This window comes from Heliconius melpomene, chromosome 9 (assembly GCF_056956725.1).
Source record: "Heliconius melpomene rosina isolate 202511_hmr_F chromosome 9, ASM5695672v1, whole genome shotgun sequence".
In the NCBI taxonomy this organism is placed as follows: domain Eukaryota; kingdom Metazoa; phylum Arthropoda; class Insecta; order Lepidoptera; family Nymphalidae; genus Heliconius; species Heliconius melpomene.
This window is the reverse complement of record NC_140397.1, coordinates 9165169-9178349: the sequence shown is the minus strand read 5'-3', so window position 1 is coordinate 9178349 and position 13181 is coordinate 9165169. Positions and strand designations below refer to the sequence as shown.

The following is a 13181-nucleotide window of genomic DNA, read 5'->3' as shown; positions in this document are numbered from 1 at the left end:
CCGACAGACGACATACCTGACAGATTCGACTCGGTGGAAGTAGTCGAGGCGGAAATTAACCAACTTACTGACAGACTGGGTAGCACTCTCGACGAGTGTTCTAGGGAAATTCCAAGTAATCCAGAAGGACATTTTAAGATCCCGCGAGATCTCAGAAAGCTTATGAGACGTAAAAACATCGCCAATAGGGCACACGATTCATTTCCGTCGCCGGCTAACCGCGCTAAACTCTGGAGGCTCCAAAGACAGGTTCGAGCCCGGTTCGAGGACCTCAGAGACGAATCTTGGGATCATAGGTTATCAGAGCTTACGCCATCGCACGTAGCGTTCTGGCAATTAACTAAATCATTCAAAAACGACACCGTAGTCGAATTACCGCCGTTAATCCGTCCGGACGGAACACTAGCCTCAGACGATCTCGAAAAGGCCGAATGCCTAGCGGATAACTTAGAAAGTCAATGCTCCCCCTCGGAACAACCGTGTGATCCAATTCACGTCGCCGCGGTGGACACACAGGTCGAAACGTGGGCACTGTTGCCACCAGCGGGCGAACCTATAAGACCGACCTCTGTCGAAGAGGTACAAGACATTATAAAGCGCCTTAAGCCAAAGAAAGCCCCAGGATCCGATCGCATCTCGAATAAGATCCTTAAAATTCTTCCCATTCACATCCTAACGCTTCTCGTTGCCATTTTCAACACGCTCTTAAAAGAGTGCTCATTCCCAGACCAATGGAAAGAGGCAATAGTCATAGGTATTCACAAGCCTAAGAAACCTCGCACATCCCCGTCCAGTTATCGCCCCATAAGCCTTCTCAGTTCAATGGGCAAAATATACGAACGTATCCTCCTCACTCGTCTCCAAGCCGCAGTCGTGGCCAATGACATAATCCCCCCCGAACAATTCGGCTTTAGAGCCAAACACTCCAGCATACACCAGGTACACCGCCTCACGGAATTCCTGTTATCCCGAGCTAAATTAATGCCATCAGCGGCAATCTTTTTAGACATTGCAAAAGCGTTTGATAAAGTCTGGCACAATGGCTTGATTTACAAGTTACAAAAGACTAACGTACCTGACAGACTCGTGCACATCATTCGAGACTACTTATCAAACCGCTCATTTAGATATAGGGTAGAAGGCACCCTTTCCTCCAGTAGGCCAGTTAGAGCTGGAGTCCCTCAGGGCTCCATACTATCCCCGCTTCTGTACAATCTGTACACTCACGACATCCCCAAAACCCCAGGTACAAACCTAGCCCTTTTCGCAGACGACACCGCCGTCTATACGTCCGGCCGTGTATCAGTCTGCATAGCTAACAGACTCCAAAAGTCCATGGACCGCATAGGTCAGTGGCTATTTCAATGGCGCATAGAGGTCAATCCCGATAAAAGTAACATCATTTACTTCCCCCTCCGTAGGACAGACTACCTGCCACATGTCCGCCTTTTAGGCAAAATAATTCCCGAGGCCAAACAGGCCAAATACTTAGGTGTCATTCTCGACAGTCAACTGTCCTTTAAAGCCCACATTACTTATGTTCGCCGCAAAGCGGCCTACGTCCTAAGTTGTTTGTATCCACTCATTTGTGCTAAAAGTAAACTCTCACTTAGAAATAAAATCCGACTCTATAAAGCATGCGTCAGACCCATTTTCGCCTACGCCTGTGTTGTGTTCGCACAGACAGACCTTAGCCGATTACAAGTAATCCAAAACCGTTTCTTGCGTAATACTACCGGTGCCCCGTGGTACATGCGTAATACCGATCTCCATAGAGACGTCAAATTAGACTCAGTAAAAGAGCACTGTCGGAAGCTCTCTAGTAGTTATTTCACTAAAGCCGAATCGCATCCGAATCCGCTGGTGGTAAACTCGTGTAATTACGCCAAACGACGCCCGTGGGATCGCCGTCGACCCCGGGATATCTTAACCGATGATGCTGACCCCATCACTAAAGCGAACGACCCTAAATTTGTAGGTAGGGCCACACACAATCGCACACATACACGCTACGCACACCGTCCCCGCCGGTGGAGACGAGGTCCCAGCTTTACTGTGGCCCAATCGCGCCTCGGCGCGAGAGGAGCCCGCACTCATTAATCCAATAGGGCATCAAGAGCCCTCCCCAGTAGGCTTTGGTCGAACCGATCGAAGCAAAGCCCCCCACTACGAACGGTGTTCGCAAGTCGCGGTCCGAGTCTCAAAGGAGACGCCCTTGCGCCACTGTGTTCTCTTTTGTTGGTACCTTCCACGGTAGCCATGCCAAGGTCAGAGCTCGTCTAGCTCGGCCTCCCCAAGTCCGGTGACGCTGTAGAGGCCGATATGGCCAACAGCATACTGCTCAATCGAAAAACGAAAAACGAAACTTTTTTTTAAATATTGTCTTTCAAATTCATCTAACTATCGTTCAACATGTCGGGTCGCGGCAAAGGTGGCAAAGTGAAGGGAAAGGCAAAGTCTCGTTCCAACCGTGCCGGACTTCAGTTTCCAGTGGGACGTATACACAGGCTTTTGAGAAAAGGCAACTACGCCGAACGCGTGGGAGCCGGTGCACCGGTCTACCTGGCCGCCGTGATGGAGTATCTGGCCGCCGAAGTGCTCGAGTTGGCCGGAAACGCCGCTAGGGACAACAAGAAGACCAGAATCATCCCGAGGCATCTCCAATTGGCGATCCGTAACGACGAGGAGCTGAACAAGTTGCTCTCGGGAGTTACGATCGCTCAGGGCGGTGTACTGCCCAACATCCAGGCAGTCCTCTTACCCAAAAAGACTGAGAAGAAAGCCTAATCCTGACACCCCTAGTGCGTGTGTGCGTGTGTGGGTGTGGATTTGGTTTTCTGAAATTTTTGGGTTTTTTTTTTTTTTGTGAAAAGGCCCTTTTAAGGGCCACAAAATATTTCCGTGAACGCTTCGAAATTGCATAAATTGTTTCATTAAGCGAGACGTCTTCTAAAACAAACAAAATATATAAAGCATGACACTACATAGTGTGGACGGTCATGAATAAGTATATATATATATATATATAACAATTTTAGGCACACATCAATTTCGATATTATAAAAAATTGTCTAACAGACCACCCACACACACACACACACACACACACACACACACACACACACACACACACACACACACACACACACACACACACACACACACACACACACATAATATACAGGTGGAAGAGGCAGCGCTTCTTTTACTGAAACTGCATATAACATAACATATCACATAACTTCAGGGTAAGTTATTTTTCTTTATAGGGCTTTTATAGAGTAGTTGAAACTGTGGTTTCATTTAAAGTGGTGCTGACAATTCCATCCTGTATACGTAATGTAAACAAATTTTTAATTTCCTACATGTATCTTATAAATTTCAAATTTAAAAGTATACGAATGATAATATGTTCGGGGGGGGGGGGGGGGGGGGAGGTGGTTTGGATGATTGTGACGTGTGTACACGTACTTGGTCAATTTCGTCTCTTAAAGGCTGGCGCGCGTCGTAAGCGCTTGTGCGTCCACAGAACGGAATGACTACCGACCCGGATCCGACGAAATTTTTTAACCGACACCGTCGTGCACGCAGAGAGTGTGTACCTTTCTCATCGATAGTACTAATTACAAACCTTTCTTATCATGCCGCCCAAGACTAGCGGAAAGGCCGCCAAGAAATCCGGCAAGGCCCAAAAGAACATCTCCAAGTCGGACAAGAAAAAGAAGAAGCACAAGAGGAAGGAGAGCTACGCCATCTACATCTACAAAGTGCTCAAACAAGTCCACCCGGACACCGGAATCTCCAGCAAGGCGATGTCCATCATGAACTCGTTCGTGAACGACATTTTCGAGCGTATCGCCGCCGAGGCGTCGCGACTCGCCCACTACAACAAGAGGTCCACGATCACGTCCAGGGAGGTGCAGACCTCCGTGAGGCTCCTGTTGCCCGGCGAGTTGGCCAAGCACGCCGTCAGCGAAGGCACCAAGGCCGTCACCAAGTACACGAGCTCCAAGTGAAGTGGTCCGTCGAAGAGACGACAGTTAAAAATCGAATGCGCTCGCGAACGTGCCGTGTGACGATGTGTGTGTGTGCGCGCGTGTATCCGTCCGTGTTCTCGTGCTAAAGTGTGTGTGTCTGCACTGGTGCTGTTACACTACGCATCGACTACATCATCATCGTCATCATCGGTCGTCGCGCGCATTCTCAAAAGGCCCTTTTAAGGGCCACTATATGAGTCGTGTTTAAAAATAAAACAAAAACAGTTTCTCGCAAAACGTCTCCCTACCTACACCTAGTTCTAAGTGTAAATATTATTGTGTGTGAGCGTGATAAATTCAATAAATAAATAAATAAATAAATAAATAAATAGTGTTGCTACTCTCAGATGAAAATAATAATACATTAATAGACGCACGCACACGAATGACAATTAACTAATGACATAATATTAATTAAGAAAGAATAATACAATAATTATTATCATCACCACATAACGATAATTAATCCTAATAATAATTATTATTATTATTATTTTTATGTACCCCCGTTAGAAACGCACGTAGCCTATTAATAATATTATTATAATGTCGTATTCATGTAATAGAACCTCCTAGCCAGCCAGCCAGCCAGCCAGCCAGCCAGCCAGCCAGCCAGCCAGCCAGCCAGCCAGCCAGCCAGCCAGCCAGCTAGCTAGCTAGCTATCTATCTAACTAACACACGAGTGTGTTAGTTAGATAGATAGATAGATAGATAGATAGATAGATAGATAGATAGCACTGACCGACGCCCGATGATGCCGGGCCCGGCCGACGCGCCAACTACTACTGATGACTGATCTGATCTCTACTCTTCTCTTCTCTTCTCTTCTTCATTTCATTATTATTTCACTGCGACCGACGCATAGTCACAGAAGACGTACACAGCACGGCATCGACGAGGCACTCTCACCGCCCGACGCCCGACTCGCCACCGCACCGCGTGCGAAAGGGACGGCACGTGCCCCGCCCCTCCCCCCCTGACGTTTTATAAGGCGCCGCCGCGCCCCACTTTTTTGAACACTTCCAATATTACTTTGGACGAAGCGAGACGTGCCCGCGCGTAACAGTTCACTTCAGTTCAGTACCGCGTTCAGTTCAGTAGTAGTGCAAGATGGCTCGTACCAAGCAAACCGCCCGCAAGTCCACCGGTGGTAAGGCGCCGCGCAAACAGCTCGCCACGAAGGCGGCTCGCAAGAGCGCACCTGCCACCGGCGGCGTGAAGAAGCCGCACAGGTACAGGCCCGGCACCGTCGCCCTCCGCGAGATTCGTCGCTACCAGAAGAGCACGGAGCTTCTGATCCGCAAGCTGCCCTTCCAGCGTTTGGTGCGCGAGATAGCGCAGGACTTCAAGACGGACCTGCGGTTCCAGAGCTCCGCCGTTATGGCCCTCCAGGAGGCGAGCGAGGCGTATCTGGTGAGCCTCTTCGAGGACACCAACCTTTGCGCGATCCACGCGAAACGCGTCACCATTATGCCGAAGGACATCCAGCTCGCCCGCAGGATCAGAGGCGAACGTGCGTAATTGCCAGCTAGCTTGCTTGCTTGCAATACAAACGAACAAACAAACAATATACACGATTGTGTATATTGTGTGTGTTGTGAAACCAAAAGGCCCTTCTCAGGGCCACAAATTATTCTGATATTTATATACGTTGTCGTTTCACACGTGTACAAAGAACCGTCTGGGCTGGCTGTCCGTCCGTCCTCGTGTCGTACTGTGTCGCACTGTTCATCTGTACGGGGCAATATTCAATGCAAACAAACATACATACTAATAATAATAATAATAATACTTAATTTAAAAAATAATAATAATAATAAATACAACATACTTGCACTTGCAACGTAGAGAGATAGAGAGATATTATATTATATATTACACTATCTATCCATGCACGATAATCATTTATATATATATATATATATATATATATATATATATATATATATATAAATAATTATGATAATAATAATTGCGTGCACTATACTATACTATGTACTATAACTTTTATTTTAATTATTATTGTTATCATCAGCATAATCCCCCCCCCCCCCCCCCCTCTCCCCTACTCCACATACGCATGACCAACGAGTGGAGCCGAACACAGCCGAACGTAGAGGGGGGGGTATATATTTAGAGAGGGTCAAAAAATATGCGACATAAGTTTCTACCGTACGTTCGCAGTTGAACGTCTCCCCGTCACTCGCGAGGAGCGGAGCGTTAGAAGTAATACCAGAAGTGTGCATACCGCCGTCACATAGTCAACATGACCGGTCGCGGTAAGGGTGGAAAGGGTCTGGGAAAAGGCGGAGCGAAGCGTCACAGGAAAGTGCTGCGCGATAACATCCAGGGCATCACGAAGCCGGCCATCCGTCGTCTCGCCCGCAGGGGCGGCGTCAAACGTATATCCGGCCTGATATACGAGGAGACTCGCGGAGTGCTGAAGGTGTTCCTCGAGAATGTGATCCGCGACGCCGTCACGTACACGGAGCACGCCAAGAGGAAGACCGTCACCGCCATGGACGTCGTGTACGCCCTGAAGCGGCAGGGGCGCACTCTGTACGGCTTCGGCGGTTAATATTTTAACCGCCAACCGCCGAACCGAAGTGAAACCGACGAGAGTGTGAGAATTTAGTGTGTGTGTTTGCGTTCGGGCGCGCGAGCGCGGTGGTCAGTCGGTGTAATCGCGTCGTTTACATCTCGATTGTGTGTGTGATCCAGCTCGAACCAGACCGCATAATCTCTCTCTCTCTCTCCGTCGGTTTCACATAAACAAAAGGCCCTTCTCAGGGCCGCACAAATTTCAGAATTAAATAAAATTTATGTTTCTTAACCACACGGACGTCCCGGACGTTGACTTTATTAAAAGTTCAGCGCTCCGAGTGTGCACTACTAGTTACTCACTTACTATATTTGGTGGATATGGACTGGACCGAACCGAACAATATGTATTTAGTATGAATAACATCCAAGTAGCTCTAACTCATAACTGTGGTAGGTAGGTAGGTAATGTAAGTATTGAAAATGTGTATGTGTGTGACATGTTGATATATTTTGCTACACACTGCACACTCACTGTACTACTACTACTACTACTACTACTACATACATATTCATGTTGTAACCAAAGCGCACAGTTTATACTTAAGAGATGTAGCGAGCGAGCAAGTAGGCAGGTAAGTAAGTTATAAAGTTATATCCATCCGTATTATGATTGTGTAGGGAGGGTATTGCACAAGTATTAATATTATTTATAAATATCAATTGTTAGTTAAAACGCTACGCTATAATATCAGCGCGCCCTGAATTTATTCGCTACAAATGCAATTGTGAAATTATGTTCCACCAACGTAGCGTAGCGGAAATATATAATAAAGGAGTTCAATTCATTAAATCTCGTATCATTAGCATATCACCCTGTGATGCTATAGCCCACAAGTGTGATGTATGTATCTATTATATATGATACATTGTGTATGTATATTATTAATATTTGATTGATTATGCACGGTCGGTCGTCCGTAACGAATGAAAAAGTAAATCATTACAATTAATTAAATGAGAATATATATATATATATATATATATATATCATAGCAGCATCATCCGTCACGTGACGCTCGTCTCCTTCTGTATGTACGAAATGGACTGATCACTACTACGACTACGACTACGACGACGACAACGGCGGCGAGTACGATGTGCACATGATTATATATTGAATATATTATTATTTTGTTTGGTATTAAAGTTAAAATCTTGATAGAGGGAAGAAAAGTAAACATTAAGAATTATATATATCTTAATAATATATATATATATATATATGCACACACACACAAACACACACACTCACCCCTGTAAACACTCCGCGTACTCGACAACGGCGGCCGCGGTGGACCGTCGCTCAGCGAGGGCATCGGGTGTTTTACGATGCTCCACTTGGAGGTCCTCGAGGGGGTCGACGGACCGTCGCACGGCGATCTTTCGATATCTCCGGGCGGGCGGGTATTCTTCGCTTTCGATCTGTCGAAACGGAAAATCGTTTCAATAAATTTTTATAGAGAAAAATAACTTTTAAACACGACCGGAGGTACGCACGTAGCACTTCGACGTATTCGACAGCTCGTAATTCCGTCAAATCAACGCGTGTCGTGGCGCTCGGCCCGCGAGCCGGTCGACGGGTTCACGGACGAGGCCCTCACGGGTGGCGGGTCCCTCTCAACATCTGAAATAATGTAAAAATTATAATTTTCTAGACGCCTGTTAGTGAAAAGTTTCGAGCGTTCGTACGAGAAAATGTCCAGCGACACCGCGGCTCTCCTCACGGTATCGCTACCGCTCTTACTGCCACTAGCGACCTCTGCCACGCCAGTACAACGTACAACGTATATATCAATATAAACTATACTTTCCGCGTTCATAACAATTTATTGCTCTTTGTGAGTGATCGTGTGCGTGCGTGTGCGTGTAATAAATAATAATAATAATAATAATAATGGCCGACGCAGCAGTAGCATCAGAAGCTCCCGCACCCGCCACCCCGGCGAAGAAGCCCAAGTCAGCGGTCGGCGCCGCCGCCGCTGCCGCCGCCGCCAAGAAGCCAAAAGCGAAACCGACCCACCCCAAAACCTCCGAGATGGTCAACAGCGCCATCAAGGAGCTCAAGGAGCGCAGCGGTTCGTCTCTGCAGGCTATCAAGAAGTACATAGCGGCCCAGTACAAAGTGGACGCCGAGAAATTGGCCCCGTTCATCAGAAAATATCTAAAGAGCGCCGTCGAGTCCGGTGCCCTGATACAGACCAAGGGCAAGGGCGCTTCTGGCAGTTTCAAGCTCGAGTCCAAGTCGTCCGCTTCGAAGAGCAAGCAGTCTGCGGCCGGCGGCGCCGGCAAGGGATCCTCCGCCGCAGCTTCCGGCGCATCGTCGTCGTCGGCCTCCGCCTCGTCTAGGTCGAAGAAGAAGAAGGCGTCCGGAGCTCCCGCCGCGGCGTCCGCAGGCGGCAGGGCCGGCAAGAAGGGGGCCGCAGCAGCAGCAGCAGCAGCGGCAGCAGCCGCCGCCGCCGCCGCCGCCGCAGCGTCCTCGCCGTCCAAGTCCAAATCGAAGACGACAGTGAAGGACAAAAAGGCGGCCGCCGCGAAGAAGAAGCCCGCCGCCACGGCAGCCAAGAAAGCCGCCGCCGCCGCATCCTCCGCTTCGAAGGCGAAGGGCGGAGCCGCCGCCGCCACCGCCGCCGCTTCTAAGGCGAAGAAGACCGCCAAGCCGCCGACGAAGAAGCCCAAAGCGCCCAAACCAAAGAAGGCAGCCACGCCCAGAGCCAAGCCGGCGGCTAAGAAGGCCGCGTCCGCCACGCCGAAAAAGTGAATAAATAAAATAGACATATATCTATCTATATACAATTGCTAAACGGACGTTAAATAACGCGCACTACACGAGAATAACTCGTGGCGAGTGTTGTGTGTGTGTGTGTTGTGTGTATGTGTGACGACGATAGGTAGGTGTATATACGTATATATATGTATATATACATGTGCAACGGTAGCACGACAAAAAGCCAGATCCGATTCGGCCTTGCTTCGGTGAGGTCGCACAATTGGGCTATTATATTTATTTCGATCCCTTGTCGAAGTGATACTGTATTTATATTAGTGTTGTGCTGCGGATTCCTGCGACTGCTGAGCTGCGTGGCGTCCTGCTGCGCTGCGTTGCCCTGTGGTTGCCGAGTCCCGCATCGCTCGTTTCCAGCGTCCGGATTGTTTGTTCAGTAAGTGAATACACAGTTGTTATTAGATAGGTACTCACCTACTGTTCACCGACGGTAGATTTTGCTTGTTATATATAGTGTTAGTTTTAAAGCACACACCCCGTCCCTCGCCGCAAGGTGAGGGGAGAGACAAAGCATGGCCGGCCTCAGTAGCTCCGAGCTGCTGAGGTACTTAGAGACCTTCCACGGGGAGGCATTCAACGCCGTGATGAAGTTCGCGCAAACGCGACACGATGCGCCTAGCTCGCCTAGCGCGCCAGAGGTCGGCCCGGATGCCGATATGCAGCCTTCAGCTGCCGGCCCGAGTGCCGAAGATGAGCCGTTGTTCTCCGGTGGGCCTTGCGACCTCGGAGTCGCCCCGCCGAGGGAGCATTCTCGTGCCCCTACGCCGATCCAGACTGAGGTAGAGATGGAGGAGGGCACTTGCCTGTCCTCCGATTCGGACGATGACGGTTTCGAGACCGTCGGATCGCGCTCGGCCAAGCGTAAGGCCAGGGCCCCTAAGGCCCCCCCCCCGCCCAAAAAGGCGAACAAACCCGACGGCCGGCGTTCCCGCGCGAACGACTTAACGGTTTTCCCCTCCCCTGCCCCCGCCTCTGCGGTTGAGCGGGAAGAGGATGTACCCCCCCGCGCGCCCCGCGTTAAACCCCCGCCGCCCATTTATGTGCAAGATAAGCACAAATGGGGCAAGGTGTCGCAGTGGCTCAATAGCCACAATGTCCAATATTCCACCGCGCGCTTAACGCAGGTTGGAATCAAAATCCAAGTTAGGTCTTCGTCGGAACACCGACAATTTACCTCTTTCCTTCGTGAGTACCAGATAGGGTACCACTCTTACGCCCTGGAGGACGAGCGCCAATTGCGCGTCGTTCTCAAGGGCATTCCCAAAGAGATCGAAGTCGATCTCGTGTTAGATGACCTTCGTAGCAAAGGCTACCCCGTGCGCCAGGCGCACCGTCTCTATAATTCGCGTACCAAAGCGAAATTCGATATCGTGTTAGTCATCCTTGACCTCACTAAGGAGGGAAAGGAAATATTCAATCTGAGGTCGGTGTGTTCTCTCACCGGCATCAGAGTCGAACCCCCACATACGAGGGGTCTCATTGGGCAGTGTCATCGCTGCCAATTATACGGGCACTCTGCCCGCAATTGTTTCGCGCGGCCTAGGTGCGTTAAGTGCCTAGACGATCACGCGACTGCGGATTGTCCCCGCAAAGTCCCCGATCCCGCTGTGCCCCCAAGCTGCGTGCTATGCGAGACGCAGGGCCATCCCGCGAACTATCGCGGATGTTCCCGCGCGCCGCGCAGACGCACTAGGCGCGGAGGCAAAAAGCGCACCTCCAATAAAAAGGAGCCGGTTCCTACTCAATACGAGCCCGCCCCTCTCCCTAAAGAGAATGCGTGGTTTAAACCCGCACCTACACCGGTCGTCGCCCTCGCCGCGGCACCGGTACAGCCGCCTACCCCTCAGGTAGCGGCTCCCCGCCCCGCGCTCGCGCCTTCCGGCGCGACCGCGATCGCGCCCTTGCGCCCGGCGCCTTCCCGCGCCGCGCCCGCGCCCGCACCCGCGCATTCCCGCGCCGCGCCCGCCCCCTCTTCTAACGCTAGCGACTTAGCACTTGTGTTAAGATTCGCTAGATGTTTTGATTTCAAAGAAATCAAAGTCCTCGCGGCGAAACTTAGGAACACGAACGGTTCCGACGATCGCGCTCAAGTTATTATAGATCATATAGATCTCATCGAAGCCATTCAAGGCTTCGTCGCGGTTTAAATTTTTCCAATGGCGGTCATAAATAGATTTACCCCACGGCCCGCTGACTCGCAACTCGCGCGTATTAAACCTAGAGCCCTGTCAATAGCGACCTTTAACGCAAACGGTGTCAAACGCCAAAAAGAGGCTGTGAGCGCCTTCGCGCACGCCCATCAAATAGATATCTTATGTATACAGGAGACTTTTCTTAAACCTGCTGTTCGTAGTCCTGGCATTGCGAACTACAGGATTGTAAGAAATGATAGAGCCACCCACGGTGGAGGCACTATGATTTATTACAAGAAGAATTTACACTGTATACCACTCGACCCTCCGTCTCTCGAAGCAGCCGAGGCGTCGGTGTGTCAGGTATTCCTCACAGGCCATCAGCCTTTAATTATAGCTTCAGTTTATCGTTCGCCGTCTAGGCAATTATTAGAAAGCGACATTTTGGCGCTACTTAGTATGGGAGACTCGGTCCTTCTGATCGGGGATTTCAATTGCAAACATAGACTTTGGAATTCGTCGGTGACTAATGTCAGCGGCAAGAGGCTTCTAGCCTTCACAGAGAAATATAACGCTTGTGTTATAGGCCCGCCTTCTCCCACTCGCTTTAGTGTCCTCGGCACAGGCGATGTACTCGATATTGCCATACTTTCGAACGTTGCACTGTCGCAACGTTCAATAGATACCATTCTCGACCTAGATTCGGACCATCGTCCTGTCATTCTCAAGTTAGGTGACGAGCGCCCCTCTGGCCCTCCCACCAAAACTGTGGTCGACTGGAGGAGATTCGCAAAGCTCCTCCGCTCGAATGAATCCCCTCTTAAGGAATTAATACCTGGCATCGCCGACTCCGCGGCGCTAGCGATAGACGCGGCGAATAAATTTACCGATTATATTTTAAATACAATCCAGAGTTGTTCGAAAGAGGTAACAAACTTACCCGACGGTAGGTTTGATATCTCAGAAAAGCTCAGGCGATTGATTAGACGCAGGAACGTAGCTATGCGACGACACGATACCTACCCGACTGACAAAAATCGTAGGGAATTTTACAGATTAAAGAGGAGAGTTCGATTCGAATTCGAACTTCTGCGCGGTGAGTCGTGGGATAAGAAGCTCGAGGGGCTCGCACCATCGCACCAGGCATTCTGGGCGCTGTCGCGAGCTTTTAGAGTCGATTGTCTCTCGACTATGCCTCCTCTAGTTAGGTCAGATTGTTCAATTGCCGCCGATGACACCGAAAAAGCGGAATGTCTCGCTGACAGTTTAGAGGCTCAATGTACCCCGAGTAGTCAGCCCTGCGATCCGAGCCACATTGCGCGTGTGGATTCCGCGGTCGCAGAATGGGCGCTGACGCCCCCGCAAGGGGAACCGCTCCGCCCGACCTCTGAAGACGAGGTCAAAGTCATCATCAAAAACCTCAAAGATAGGAAGGCCCCGGGGCCCGATAAATTGTCTAATAGAATGTTCAAGTCCCTACCGGCTCAGTTCATATCTCTATTGGTCATTATTTTCAATTCCCTTCTTAAGTCGTGCTCATTCCCCGACGAATGGAAGGAGGCCATAGTCATAGGCATTCCCAAGCCTAATAAGCCGCGGAATATCCCGTCCAGTTATCGACCTAT

At 49.9% G+C, this 13181-nt stretch overlaps 5 protein-coding genes and 1 long non-coding RNA gene across 6 annotated transcripts in view; 5 read left to right on the top strand and 1 right to left on the bottom strand.

The window, feature by feature from the left end:
- The first annotated feature begins 2395 nt into the window (after positions 1–2395).
- Positions 2396–2894, top strand: LOC146536553 (histone H2A). The gene has a single exon (XM_085190144.1). It carries the CDS (start codon positions 2413–2415, stop codon positions 2785–2787), a length of 375 nt encoding a protein of 124 aa, XP_085046270.1. The 5' UTR covers positions 2396–2412; the 3' UTR covers positions 2788–2894.
- A 651-nt stretch (positions 2895–3545) lies between these two features.
- Positions 3546–4229, top strand: LOC146536552 (histone H2B). Its single transcript, XM_085190136.1, has one exon. It carries the CDS (start codon positions 3642–3644, stop codon positions 4014–4016), a length of 375 nt encoding a protein of 124 aa, XP_085046262.1. The 5' UTR covers positions 3546–3641; the 3' UTR covers positions 4017–4229.
- An 814-nt stretch (positions 4230–5043) lies between these two features.
- Positions 5044–5684, top strand: LOC146536551 (histone H3-like). Its single transcript, XM_085190130.1, has one exon. It carries the CDS (start codon positions 5149–5151, stop codon positions 5557–5559), a length of 411 nt encoding a protein of 136 aa, XP_085046256.1. The 5' UTR covers positions 5044–5148; the 3' UTR covers positions 5560–5684.
- Positions 5685–6207: 523 nt separating this feature from the next.
- LOC146536550 (histone H4) lies at positions 6208–6835 on the top strand. Its single transcript, XM_085190147.1, has one exon. It carries the CDS (start codon positions 6305–6307, stop codon positions 6614–6616), a length of 312 nt encoding a protein of 103 aa, XP_085046273.1. The 5' UTR covers positions 6208–6304; the 3' UTR covers positions 6617–6835.
- Positions 6836–7894: 1059 nt separating this feature from the next.
- LOC146536522 (uncharacterized) overlaps positions 7895–13181 on the bottom strand; it is a 63169-nt gene continuing 57882 nt past the window's right edge. Inside the window, exons 13-14 of the long non-coding RNA XR_014878249.1 lie at positions 8140–8266; positions 7895–8064 (exon numbers count right to left, since the gene is read on the bottom strand). This is a non-coding gene — a long non-coding RNA (uncharacterized LOC146536522). The remainder of the gene's footprint in view (positions 8065–8139; positions 8267–13181) is intronic.
- LOC146536549 (uncharacterized) lies at positions 8409–9550 on the top strand. Its single transcript, XM_085190128.1, has one exon. It carries the CDS (start codon positions 8537–8539, stop codon positions 9398–9400), a length of 864 nt encoding a protein of 287 aa, XP_085046254.1. The 5' UTR covers positions 8409–8536; the 3' UTR covers positions 9401–9550.

Excerpts from the sequence above, each read along its gene's own strand:
- LOC146536553 (XM_085190144.1), top strand. The coding sequence starts at position 2,413 with ATGTCGGGTCGCGGCAAAGGTGGCAAAGTGAAGGGAAAGGCAAAGTCT.
- LOC146536550 (XM_085190147.1), top strand. The coding sequence starts at position 6,305 with ATGACCGGTCGCGGTAAGGGTGGAAAGGGTCTGGGAAAAGGCGGAGCG.
- LOC146536549 (XM_085190128.1), top strand. The coding sequence starts at position 8,537 with ATGGCCGACGCAGCAGTAGCATCAGAAGCTCCCGCACCCGCCACCCCG.
- LOC146536552 (XM_085190136.1), top strand. The coding sequence starts at position 3,642 with ATGCCGCCCAAGACTAGCGGAAAGGCCGCCAAGAAATCCGGCAAGGCC.
- LOC146536551 (XM_085190130.1), top strand. The coding sequence starts at position 5,149 with ATGGCTCGTACCAAGCAAACCGCCCGCAAGTCCACCGGTGGTAAGGCG.